General features: G+C 48.0%; 1 protein-coding gene across 4 annotated transcripts in view; it reads right to left on the reverse strand.

The window, feature by feature from the left end:
• Positions 1-1,937: 1,937 nt before the first annotated feature.
• LOC130328643 (zinc finger protein 513-like) overlaps positions 1,938-14,172 on the reverse strand; it is an 88,832-nt gene continuing 76,597 nt past the window's right edge. For all 4 annotated transcript variants that reach the window (XM_056553475.1, XM_056553476.1, XM_056553478.1 and 1 more), the window contains 2 exons: positions 10,439-11,143; positions 1,938-3,833 (listed from right to left, as the gene is read on the reverse strand). In XM_056553475.1, the coding sequence (XP_056409450.1) occupies positions 3,064-3,833; positions 10,439-11,143 (1,475 nt within the window). In that variant the 3' untranslated portion in view covers positions 1,938-3,063. The remainder of the gene's footprint in view (positions 3,834-10,438; positions 11,144-14,172) is intronic.

The following is a 14,172-nucleotide window of genomic DNA, read 5'->3' on the forward strand; positions in this document are numbered from 1 at the left end:
AGGCGCGCCATGGTGAAGAAAAACCAAAAAATGGTAAGGGAAAAAGTAGAGAGCTGCTTACCCAATTCGGGTGTGTAACCACAAACAAAACAATGGAATCCGTGTAGGTGAATAATGGCTCCCGTCCGCAGCCTTCCTGCACCAAGAGGAAATATATATATATATATATATATATTTTTTTTTACATATAGTCCCAAATAAATGCAGCACTACTTATCTAGTCCAGCAAACAATGGTGGTGCCAGCATCCAAAAAAGACTCGATCAAAGTCCTCCATAGACAGAAACCAAAAACAGGCGCAGCACTCCAAAAAACAGTGTGATTTAATATCTCATGTCAGCATTACAACGTTTCAACTCCTCCTGGAGCCATTTTCAAGCATGCTTGAAAATAGCTCGAGGAGGAGTTGAAACGTTGTAATGCTGACATGAGATACTAAATCACACTGTTTTTTGGAGTGCTGCGCCTGTTTTTGGTTTATCTATATATATATATATATATATATATATATCATATATATATATATATATATATATATATATATATATATATATATATATATATATATATATATATATATATATCGTATGTACTCGAGTATAAGCCGAGTTTTTGAGCACGATTTTTTGTGCTGAAAGCACCCTCCTTGGCTTATACTCGAGTGAACTCTCCCCCCTCAGTGGTCTTCAACCTGCGGACCTCCAGATGTTTCAAAGCTACAACTCCCAGCAAGCCCAGGCAGCTGTCCGGGCTTGCTGGGAGTTGTAGTTTTGAAACCTCTGGAGGTCCGCAGGTTGAAGACCACTGCGGCCTTCAACATCATCCAGACCCCCCACCCCCTTTAGTTTTGTACTCACCTCCGCTCAGCAGGACGTTAGGGTGTGTTGGTCCGCTGCTGCAGGACTGTCCGGTGGGGAGGTCGTCCGGTGGGATAGTCGTTCCGGGCTGCCATTTTCACCGGGGGGCCTCTTCTCCGCGCTTCGGGCCCGGCCTCAGAATAGTCACGTTGCCTTGACGACGACGCAGAGGGACGTTCATTAATAACGTCCCTCTGCGTCGTCGTCAAGGCAACGCCTCTATTCCGGGCCCGAAGCGCGGAGAAGAGGCCCCCCGGTGAAGATTGCAGCCCGGAACGACTATCCCACCGGACGACCTCCCCACCGGACAGTCCTGCAGCACCGGATCACCCCAACGTCCCGTCGAGCGGAGGTGAGTACAGAACTAAAGGGGGTGGGGGGTCTGGATGATGTCGAAGGCCGCAGTGGTCTTAAACCTGCGGACCTCCAGAGGTTTCAGAACTACAACTCCCAGCAAGCCCGGACAGCTGCCTGGGCTTGCTGGGAGTTGTAGCTTTGAAACATCTGGAGGTCCGCAGGTTGAAGACCACTGTATCAGACATTGACAAGCGGCATGATGAAGGGGGGGGGGCTGATGACATGTGGTGATGATGAAGGGGGGGGTGGGATGATGATAGGGGGATGATGAAGGGGGGTGGGGATGATGACAAGGGGATGATGAAGGGGGGGTGTAGGATGATGACAAGGGGATGATGAAGGGGGGGTGTGGGATGATGACAAGGGGATGATGAAGGGGGAGTGTAGGATGATGACAAGGGGATGATGAAGGGGGGGTGTGGGATGATGACAAGGGGATGATGACAGGCGGTGATGATGAAGGGATGATGACAGGCGGTGATGATGACAGGGGGATGATGACAGTCGGTGATGATGATGAGGGTGTTAATGACGGGGGTCTGGATGATGACAGGGGGGATGATGTATTTCCCACCCTAGGCTTATACTCGAGTCAATAACTTTTCCTGGGATTTTGGGTTGAAATTAGGGGCCTCAGCTTATATTCGGGTCGGCTTAAACTCGAGTATATACGGGGTATATACATATATATATATATATATATATATATATATGTAAGGACTTCAAATAAACCCGAAATTAGAACGGCGCTGGACAGGATCAAGACTTCCACCCGGATAAAAGGATGTGTGCCTTTATTAGACCAACATGCAACGCATTTCGATCAAGACTTCCACCCGGAGAAAAGGATGTGTGCCATTAGTAGACCAATATGCATTGCGTTTCGATCAATACTTCCACCCGGATAAAAGGACGTTTGCCATTATTAGACCAAAATGCAAAGTGTTTCCATCAAGACTTCCACCCAGATAAAAGGACGTGTGCCTTTATTAGACCAACATGCAATGCGTTTCGATCAAGACTTCCACTCGGATAAAAGGACATCAAACGAACCAGAAATTAGAACGGCGCTGGACAGGATCAAGACTTCTTATGCGCAGCGAAACTCATTGCATGTTGGTCTAATAAAGGCACACTTCCTTTTTATCCGGGTGGAAGTCTCGATCCTGTCCAGTGCCGTTCTAATTTCTGGTTTGTTTGAAGTCCTTTTTATGATCTAGATAATGATTTAGAATCCCTACCGCAATGTGTGGCCAGCCGAGGACCCGGGAGTGAAGACAGTGATCAGCATGGGACTACCCTCGTGTAATAATGCTGGGAATCAGTGCTCTATGCCGCTACAACTACACCGGGGCCCGTTTGGGTCATAAATTAGGCTTTACTGTTGGATTTCATCCTCTTCTCACGAAGTATAAGGACATTCAGACCTTTCACTTACCATCCATGTTGCCCTTCTCTGGATCTTCGCCTTTACCTGACACTGTCCTGGTGCAAGAACACATTTAAATGCTGAAACGTTAAAGATTAAAGGAGGGAGGAGACATCAATGAGATCATCACCCAACCTCAGCTCAGAGAAGACACTTAGATACAGAGAATATTTACTGAATAAATATGTATTAACACGATGGAGATGTCCACATTCTGTCCAGTTTGGGTCCTTACTAGGTTCCCATTGTCGTCCCTAAGAGTTTCCACAAAATCCACCAGGGAATCAAACTGTTCCTCTGACAGAGGATGAGAGTCGTGATCCACAACATGGAATGGCTACGACTTGGGATGGGCACAGGAGTCGGCCATGCAATACACCATATCACACAGTATTCATAGAAACACATGGACAGGGATGGCTATGCTGCCGTTTCGGATGCAGCAGACAGAGTAGAACATTTACTAAAGATGTTGCCGTGTAGGGGTAGGTGGGGCTCGCTCAGGCCATCGTGACCGTGGGTCTTCTGGTGCCGCTTGTAGTTGTCCCAATGCCCAGTGGTGTAGTGGCATTGGGCACACTGGAACGGTTTCTCCCCCGTGTGTCTGAGCATGTGCCGCTTAAGGTTCATACTCTGGTTGCAACTATAGCTGCACAAACCGCATTGAAACGGCTTGTCCCCTGAATGAATGCGTCCGTGTCTCTTCAGGTTGGCCAGGTTGCCACAGGCATAGTCACAGAGCTGGCACTTGTATGGTTTCTCACCAGTGTGCACCCTTTGGTGTCGCTTCAGGTTGTCATAGTGAGCAGAAGCATAAGAACACAGTTGGCACTTGTAAGGCTTCTCCCCGCTGTGGGTCTTCATATGTCGCGACAAGTGGTTTGGGTAATGAGTCACAAATGAACAGAGAAGACAGGAGAAGCCTTTACCAGGACTTCCAGAGGATGAAGGAGCGTTACAACGGGAACAGAAAGGTCCCTCAGTCGCATTGTCCTCCTCATCGTCATCCTGGGGGCAGCCTTCACTTAGGACCATCCCACATGACCGACAGGTGAAAGGAAAGAGCAGCTCTGGTAGACTATCTGCAGCGGGGGGTGGACGAGCACCCGGAGGGTGATTTAAGAGGGCACAGGTTGGCAATAAGATATCAAGTCCACTGGTTGTCACAGGAAGAGTCAGGACAGGGACATCTGAAAGAAGATCAGAGATGGTATTATAGAATGGATGTGGGGGACCGCTCATATCTATATGTCAGTGCTGGTCAAACCCACATACTGGGACACCATGGAAGGACCGAACATGACATTCAACGTATACCAGGAGAAATGGAGGACATTAACCTGTCATGTGCAGGGTTAGAGGCCGTGCAATGCTCCACTGGGAAACACACACACAACGTGGCCTCCATCAGTATGTATCTGCATCCACCAGGAAGTATCTGCCTCCACCAGTATGTATCTGCCTCCACCAGTATATATCTGCCTCCATCAGTATGTATCTGCCTCCACCAGTATGTATCTGCCTCCACCAGTATGTATCTGCCTCCACCAGTATGTATCTGCCTCCACCAGTATGTATCTGCCTCCACCAGGAAGTATCTGCCTCCACCAGGATATATCTGCCTCCACCAGTATGTATCTGCCTCCACCAGTATGTATCTGCCTCCACCAGTATATATCTGCCTCCACCAGGAAGTATCTGCCTCCACCAGTATGTATCTGCCTCCACCAGTATGTATCTGCCTCCACCAGTATGTATCTGCCTCCACCAGGAAGTATCTGCCTCCACCAGGAAGTATCTGCCTCCACCAGTATATATCTGCCTCCACCAGGAAGTATCTGCCTCCACCAGTATGTATCTGCCTCCACCAGTATGTATCTGCCTCCACCAGTATGTATCTGCCTCCACCAGGAAGTATCTGCCTCCACCAGTATGTATCTGCCTCCACCAGTATATATCTGCCTCCACCAGTATGTATCTGCCTCCACCAGGATATATCTGCCTCCATCAGTATGTATCTGCCTCCACCAGTATGTATCTGCCTCCACCAGTATATATCTGCCTCCACCTGTATATATCTGCCTCCACCAGTATGTGTCTGCCTCCACCAGGAGGTATCTGCCTCCACCAGTGTATATCTGCCTCCACCAGTGTATATCTGCCTCCACCAGGATGTATCTGCCTCCATCAGGATGTAATATGTAGGGGAGAAAAAAGACAGACAGATGCGGCGCTAATAGTGCCGGTTATCCGTGGATAACGGATGTTAGGTAGATAAGAGCCTGCTCACTTTTGTTGGTTGCGCTAATGTCAGGCGCAACGCTGATTGAGAGCCTTGAGCAGGTATCTTTTCTGTAGGTGCGCCGGGAGCAGCTGGCCGTCGGTCCCGTCAGAGACGGTTGGTGCAATCCTGTAGCATGTATGGGAGGTAGGAATCCCGGCAAGGGTCTCCTATTCTTCCCGTGGGTAACAATTTTGGCGCTGCAGCGCTACAAACGCGTTTTGGAGGGGCTCCCTCCTTCGTCAGGACCTGACAAAGGAGGGAGCCCCTCCGAAACGCGTTGTCCATCAGAAACTGATCCTTTTTATGACTACTTAATAAAAAGTGATCACCATCCTCTGCACTATCTCCGACTGCTAACTTCACTCCGCCAGTGTAGCGCTGCATCACCAAAATTGTTACCCACGGGAAGAATAGGAGACCCTTGCCGGGATTCCTACCTCCCATACACGCTACAGGATTCCATCAGGATGTATCTGCCTCCACCAGTGTATATCTACCTCCACCAGGAAGTATCTTCCTCCACCAGGAAGTATCTTTCTCCACCAGGAAGTATCTGCCTCCACCAGTGTATATCTGCCTCCACCAGGAGGTATCTGCCTCCACCAGTGTATATCTGCCTCCACCAGGAAGTATCTGCCTCCATCAGGATGTATCTGCCTCCACCAGGAAGTATCTGCCTCCACCAGTGTATATCTGCCTCCACCAGTGTATATCTGCCTCCACCAGGAAGTATCTGCCTCCACCAGGAAGTATCTGCCTCCATTAGGATGTATCTGCCTCCACCAGGAAGTATCTGCCTTCACCAGGAAGTATCTGCCTCCACCAGAGTATATCTGCCTCCACCAGGAAGTATCTGCCTCCACCAGGAGGTATCTGCCTCCACCAGGAAGTATCTGCCTCCACCAGAGTATATTTCCCTCCAACAGTATGTATCTACCTCCACCAGTATGTATCTGCCTCCACCAGGAAGTATTTGCTTCCACCAGTATATATTTGCCTCTATCAGTGTATATCTGCCTCTACCAGTATATATCTGCTTCCACCAGGAGGTATCTGCCTCCACCAGTGTATATCTTCCTCCATCAGGATGTATCTGCCTCCACCAGTGCATATCTGCCTCCACCAGTATATATCTCCCTCCACACGGATGTATCTGCCTCCACCAGGTAACACCACACCAACGAGACGTCTTATAGCTGGACGATCTCTCTGTAATATTAGCAACATCGTACGGCTATTGGACGTTTCATGTGGGCAAGGTTTCCCAACATGTGATAGTACCAGCTTCCTCTCGTCTTAAAAGGCAAGTGTAGAAAGCAGGAAAGTGTTAATATTCTGTGATAGAGATATAGAGGAGCCGGATCTTCTCTTCTGAGGGTGTACTATAGAGGAGCAGGATCCTCTCTTCTGAGGGTGTACTATAGAGATATAGAGGAGCAGGATCCTCTCTTCTGAGGGTGTACTATAGAGATATAGAGGAGCAGGATCCTCTCTTCTGGGGGTGTACTATAGAGATATAGAGGAGCAGGATCCTCTCTTCTGAGGGTGTACTATAGAGATATAGGGGAGCAGGATCTTCTCTTCTGAGGGTGTACTATAGAGATATAGAGGAGCAGGATCCTCTCTTCTGAGGGTGTACTATGGAGATATAGAGGAGCAGGATCCTCTCTTCTGAGGGTGTACTATAGAGATATAGAGGAGCAGGATCCTCTCTTCTGAGGGTGTACTATGGAGATATAGAGGAGCAGGATCCTATCTTCTGAGGGTGTACTATAGAGATATAGAGGAGCAGGATCCTCTCTTCTGAGGGTGTACTATAGAGATATAGAGGAGCAGGATCCTCTCTTCTGAGGGTGTACTACAGAGATATAGAGGAGCAGGATCCTCTCTTCTGAGGGTGTACTATAGAGAGATATAGAGGAGCAGGATCCTCTCTTCTGAGGGTGTACTATAGAGATATAGAGGAGCAGGATCCTCTCTTCTGACGGTGTACCATAGAGATATAGGAGCTGGATCCTCTCTTCTGAGGGTATACTATAGAGATATAGAGGAGCAGGATCTTCTCTTCTGAGGGTGTACTATAGAGATATAGAGGAGCAGGATCTTCTCTTCTGAGGGTGTACTATAGAGATATAGAGGAGAGGGATCCTCTCTTCTGAGGGTGTACTATAGAGGAGCAGGATCCTCTCTTCTGAGGTTGTACTATAGAGATATAGAGGAGCGGGATCCTCTCTTCTGAGGGTGTACTATAGAGGTATAGGGGAGCAGGATCCTCTCTTCTGAGGGTGTACTATAAAGATGAGCAGGATCCTCTCTTCTGAGGGTGTACTATAGAGATATAGAGGAGCCGGATCCTCTCTTCTGAGGGTGTACTATAGAGATATAGAGGAGCAGGATCCTCTCTTCTGAGGGTGTACTATAGAGATATAGAGGAGCAGGATCCTCTCTTCTGAGGGTGTACTATAGAGATATAGGGGAGCAGGATCCTCTCTTCTGAGGGTGTACTATAAAGAGGAGCAGGATCCTCTCTTCTGAGGGTGTACTATAGAGATATAGGGGAGCAGGATCTTCTCTTCTGAGGGTGTACTATAGAGATATAGAGGAGCAGGATCCTCTCTTCTGAGGGTGTACTATATATAGGGGAGCAGGATCCTCTCTTCTGAGGGTGTACTATAGAGATATAGAGGAGCAGGATCCTCTCTTCTGAGGGTGTAGTATCAGAATATAGGGGAGCAGGATCCTCTCTTCTGGGGGTGTACTATAGAGATATAAAGGAGCAGGATCCTCTCTTCTGAGGGTGTATTATAGAGATATAGAGGAGCAGGACCCTCTCTTCTGAGGGTGTACTATAGAGACATAGAGGAGCAGGATCCTCTCTTCTGAGGGTGTACTATAAAGAGTAGCAGGATGCTCTCTTCTGAGGGTGTACTATAAAGAGGAGCAGGATCATCTCTTCTGAGGGTGTACTATAGAGATATAGGGGAGCAGGATCCTCTCTTCTGAGGGTGTACTATAGAGATATAGAGGAGCAGGATCCTCTCTTCTTAGGGTGTACTATAGAGGAGCAGGATCCTCTCTTCTGAGGGTGTACTATGGAGATATAGAGGAGCAGGATCCTATCTTCTGAGGGTGTACTATAGAGATATAGAGGAGCAGGATCCTCTCTTCTGAGGGTGTACTATAGAGATATAGAGGAGCAGGATCCTCTCTTCTGAGGGTGTACTACAGAGATAGAGGAGCAGGATCCTCTCTTCTGAGGGTGTACTATAGAGAGATATAGAGGAGCAGGATCCTCTCTTCTGAGGGTGTACTATAGAGATATAGAGGAGCAGGATCCTCTCTTCTGACGGTGTACCATATAGATATAGGAGCTGGATCCTCTCTTCTGAGGGTGTACTATAGAGATATAGAGGAGCAGGATCTTCTCTTCTGAGGGTGTACTATAGAGATATAGAGGAGAGGGATCCTCTCTTCTGAGGGTGTACTATAGAGGAGCAGGATCCTCTCTTCTGAGGTTGTACTATAGAGATATAGAGGAGCGGGATCCCCTCTTCTGAGGGTGTACTATAGAGGTATAGGGGAGCAGGATCCTCTCTTCTGAGGGTGTACTACAAAGATGAGCAGGATCCTCTCTTCTGAGGGTGTACTATAGAGATATAGAGGAGCAGGATCCTCTCTTCTGAGGGTGTACTATAGAGATATAGAGGAGCCGGATCCTCTCTTCTGAGGGTGTACTATAGAGATATAGAGGAGCAGGATCCTCTCTTCTGAGGGTGTACTATAGAGATATAGAGGAGCAGGGTCCTCTCTTCTGAGGGTGTACTATAGAGATATAGGGGAGCAGGATCCTCTCTTCTGAGGGTGTACTATAGAAATATAGAGGAGCAGGGTCCTCTCTTCTGAGGGTGTACTATAGAGATATAGAGGAGCAGGATCCTCTCTTCTGAGGGTGTACTATAGAGATATAGGGGAGCAGGATCCTCTCTTCTGAGGGTGTACTATAGAGATATAGGGGAGCAGGATCCTCTCTTCTGAGGGTGTACTATAGAGATATAGAGGAGCAGGATCCTCTCTTCTGAGGGTGTAGTATCAGAATATAGGGGAGCAGGATCCTCTCTTCTGGGGGTGTACTATAGAGATATAAAGGAGCAGGATCCTCTCTTCTGAGGGTGTATTATAGAGATATAGAGGAGCAGGACCCTCTCTTCTGAGGGTGTACTATAAAGAGGAGCAGGATCCTCTCTTCTGAGGGTGTACTATAGAGATATAGGGAGCAGGATCATCTCTTCTGAGGGTGTACTATAGAGATATAGAGGAGCAGGATCCTCTCTTCTGAGGGTGTACTATAGAGATATAGGGAGCAGGATCATCTCTTCTGAGGGTGTCCTATAGAGATATAGGGGAGCAGGATCCTCTCTTCTGAGGGTGTATTATAGAGATATAGAGGAGCAGGATCCTCTCTTCTTAGGGTGTACTATAGAGATATAGAGGAGCAGGATCCTCTCTTCTGAGGGTGTACTATAGAGATATAGAGGAGCAGGATCCTCTCTTCTTAGGGTGTACTATAGAGATATAGAGAAGCGGGATCCTCTCTTCTGAGGGTGTACTATAGAGATATAGAGGAGCAGGATCCTCTCTTCTTAGGGTGTACTATAGAGATATAGAGGAGCAGGATCCTCTCTTCTGAGGGTGTACTATAGAGATATAGAGGAGCAGGATCCTCTCTTCTGAGGGTTTACTACAGAGATATAGAGGGGCAGTATCCTCTCTTCTGGGGGTGTACTATAGAGATATAGAGGAGCAGGATCCTCTCTTCTGAGGGTGTACTATAGAGATATAGAGAAGCGGGATCCTCTCTTCTGAGGGTGTACTATAGAGATATAGAGGAGCAGGATCCTCTCTTCTTAGGGTGTACTATAGAGATATAGAGAAGCGGGATCCCGTCTCTAAATCTGACTTGACACGAGGTACACCGTCTCCCCTGGAGAACATCCTACCCTGAAATGGACAAGCGAGAAATAGCTGCCGTGTGCACCTATGACTGAATTATACCTACAGCCTCACTGCGGCACTTCTGTAGAGGTCGCTAATTTCACCCCAATATAGTATAGGGGCCTCTTAATTCTCTCTATTCTAGTTGAGGGGCCACTTAATTCCCTGTAATCTAGTATAGGGGCCTCTTTATTCACCCCATTCTAGAGGGGCCACTGATTTCACCCCAATCTAGTATAGGGGCCTCTTATTTTTCCCCATTCTAGTAGGGGGGGCCACTGATTTCACTTTATTCTAGTGTCTTACAAACCTGAAAATGAGTAAACGGAGTCCCCCTTTAGGCCTCAGGCTTCCTTAGACAAGGGACAAAACTGCATCAAGACACAAAGCACGGACACAGCCTCACTCCCAAACAGTGTCCAGATGACTTCACAAATGAATATGAGCAGGGAGGGTAATGGGTTTGGCCCATACTATGGTATTTTTCTACAGGAGTGATGGATGAGGCAGGAAACTGACCATTGGGGGCATTGTTTCCATTGATTTTCCCTTCTACGTCCTCATCTCCATCCTCCTCATCTTCCTTATTCTTGATACCCCGATGCTGCCTCTCCAATCCTCTCCTTCGATGTGCTAGCAGGTGGCGTTTTAGATTTCGGCTTTGGTTGCAGCGGTAGGTGCACAGATTGCAGATGTACGGTTTATCCTGGGTATGGACCCGCTGGTGCCTCTTCAGGTTCCCTGGACTGCTGCAGGAGAAGCTGCAGTGATCACAGCGGAAGGGCTTTTCTCCTGTGTGGGTACGTAAATGGCGCTTCAAGTTAACCAACTGTGCGGAGGCGTACAAGCAGTGAGGACACCGGAAGGGCTTCTCTCCATTGTGTGTCTTCATGTGACGCTTCAGATGGCTGGAGTAATGGGTGGAGAATGGGCACAGGTGGCAGGAAAAGAGCAGCCGATCCTTCTGTGCCTCTGTGTTTAGGGATGGATGACTGTTTTGGAGAGGTGCTGGCCCATCAACCACTGAAGACTGTGACAAGCAGGGTAAACACTGGTGTGCCAAGAACATACATTGACTATGGGGGTCACACTGCTCACAGGGAGATGGTGAGGACGCCATGGCCGCCTCATCTGGATCACTGTCTGCACTAAGAGGCCGGTACCCCGAATATTCATCCTCACTCAAAGAGTAACATGGAATCTCCATCTTGCCAACCACAGAATCTGCAAGGACAACACAGGACAGCATTACCAGACATACATGGGACATGCAGAAGATCACACACGGGGAACACAGAGCATGTCCACCGTACACAGACAGGCATCTCAGATCATTGTATTCATGCATCTACTATACTTCTCATAAGTGTAACATACTCCAGCACAATGCCAATACCCTACATATCTCATAGTGCCACCTTCATATCTTTTTGGGTCTAGCACTCCTTCCATTGTTTATTAATGGCTGTTCCAAGTTCTGAAGGTTTATCCCTAGAATATATTCTACTAAACATATGGTGAGGTGGTGTATGGACCAGTCAATGAAGAGGCCCCAAGCACCAAGGTCCCTTCAAACTGTTGATTGGTGGGGTTGCCGAGAGTTGACCCAAACACCACCAAATACCTTACACTGATGGCCTATTATGTGGAGTGTAAGCTCTTCTGGTCAGTGAGGTCCTCTCTCCTGTAGAGTGTAAGCTCTTATAATCAGTGAGGCCTCTCTCCTGTAGAGTGTAAGCTCTTATGATCAGTGAGGTCTCTCTCCTGTAGAGTGTAAGCTCTTTTCATCAGTGATGTCCTCTCTCTCTCTCCTGTAGAGTGTAAGCTCTTATCGACAGTGATGTCCTCTCTCTCTCCTGTAGAGTGTAAGCTCTTTTGATCAGTGAGGTCTGTCTCTCTCTCCTGTAGAGTGTAAGCTCTTTTCATCAGTGATGTCCTCTCTCTCTCCTGTAGAGTGTAAGCTCTTTTGGTCAGTGAGGTCTGTCTCTCTCTCCTGTAAAGTGTAGGCTCTTATGGTCAGTGAGGTCCTCTCTCTCTCTCCTGTAGTGTAACTCTTATCGTCAGTGAGGTCCCCTCTCTTTCTCCTGTAGAGTGTAAGCTCTTATGATCAGTGAGGTCTGTCTCTCTCTCCTGTAAAGTGTAAGCTCTTATGGTCAGTGAGGTCTACTAAATGTCTTCTTCTCTATTGTATTTAAAATCTAGTGACACACAACATAAATAAGGGTAGTATAAATTATTGACAGCTTTCAGCTAAAATATCAAGTTATGTCTTTTGTACAACAATAGATAGACTCTGTTGCCATAGAATATTTTATACTATTAAGGGACTATTACACAGGACTGGTGTAGAGCAATGTGTTGTCAATATTCAAAAAGGGGTCAAAAATTGTTTCCAAAAACTATGGGCCTGTAAGTCTGACATTCTATGTGGGTGAAAAGTTTGAGAGTTTTCTCCCTGAAAATAGCCTTGCAATACAACATTAACATGAGGGATCTGTTCTGTCACTAATCTGAGGCTGTGAATGTCGTTTATCTAAACTGCACCAGGGCAAGGCAATGGATGTTGTGTATCTAGAGTGGACAGGGTGAGGCTGTGGATGTTGTGTATTTAGCGCAGGGTGAGGCTGTGGATGTTGTGGATCTAGAATAGACCAGGGGTGAGGCTGTGGATGTTGTGGATCTAGACTGGACCAGGATAAAGCTGTAAATGTTGTGTATTTGTGTATGAATAGACCAGGGGTGAGGCTGTGGATGTTGTGTATTTATAATGGACCGGGGTGAGGCTGTGGATGTTGTGGATCTAGAATAGACCAGGATTGAGGCTGTGGATGTTGTGTATTTAGCCCGCGGTGAGGCTGTGGATGGTTTGGACCTAGAATAGACCGGGGGTGAGGCTGTGGATGTTGTGGATCTAGAATAGACTAGGGGTGATGCTGTGGATGTTGTGGATCTAGAATAGACCGGGGATGTGTATTTAGCCCGGGATGAGGATGCTGTGTGTCTAGAATAGACCGGGGCAAGGCTGTGGATGTTGTGTGTCTAGAATAGACCAGGGCGAGGCTGTGGATGCTGTGTGTCTAGAATAGACCAGGGCGAGGCTGTGGATATTGTGTGTCTAGAATAGACCGGGGCGAGGCTGTGGATGCTGTGTGTCTAGAATTGACCAGGGCGAGGCTGTGGATATTGTGTGTCTAGAATTGACCCGGGCGAGGCTGTGAATATTGTGTGTCTAGAATAGACCAGGGCAAGGCTGTGGATGCTGTGTGTCTAGAATAGACCGGGGAGAGGCTGTGGATATTGTGTGTCTAGAATAGACCAGGGCAAGGCTGTGGATGCTGTGTGTCTAGAATAGACCGGGCGAGGCTGTGGATGCTGTGTGTCTAGAATAGACCGGGGAGAGGCTGTGGATATTGTGTGTCTAGAATAGACCAGGGCAAGGCTGTGGATGCTGTGTGTCTAGAATAGACCGGGCGAGGCTGTGGATGCTGTGTGTCTAGAATAGACCGGGCGAGGCTGTGGATGCTGTGTGTCTAGAATAGACCAGGGCGAGGCTGTGGATATTGTGTGTCTAGAATAGACCAGGGCGAGGCTGTGGATATTGTGTGTCTAGAATAGACTGGGGCGAGGCTGTGGATGCTGTTCGTCTAGAATAGACCGGGGTGAGGCTGTGGATGTTGTGTGTCTAGAATAGACCAGGGCGAGGCTGTGGATGCTGTGTGTCTAGAATAGACCAGGGCGAGGCTGTGGATATTGTGTGTCTAGAATAGACCGGGGCGAGGCTGTGGATGCTGTGTGTCTAGAATTGACCAGGGCGAGGCTGTGGATATTGTGTGTCTAGAATTGACCCGGGCGAGGCTGTGAATATTGTGTGTCTAGAATAGACCAGGGCAAGGCTGTGGATGCTGTGTGTCTAGAATAGACCGGGGAGAGGCTGTGGATATTGTGTGTCTAGAATAGACCAGGGCAAGGCTGTGGATGCTGTGTGTCTAGAATAGACCGGGCGAGGCTGTGGATGCTGTGTGTCTAGAATAGACCGGGGAGAGGCTGTGGATATTGTGTGTCTAGAATAGACCAGGGCAAGGCTGTGGATGCTGTGTGTCTAGAATAGACCGGGCGAGGCTGTGGATGCTGTGTGTCTAGAATAGACCGGGCGAGGCTGTGGATGCTGTGTGTCTAGAATAGACCAGGGCGAGGCTGTGGATATTGTGTGTCTAGAATAGACCAGGGCGAGGCTGTGGATATTGTGTGTCTAG

This window comes from Hyla sarda, unplaced genomic scaffold, assembly GCF_029499605.1.
Source record: "Hyla sarda isolate aHylSar1 unplaced genomic scaffold, aHylSar1.hap1 scaffold_311, whole genome shotgun sequence".
Classification (NCBI taxonomy): domain Eukaryota; kingdom Metazoa; phylum Chordata; class Amphibia; order Anura; family Hylidae; genus Hyla; species Hyla sarda.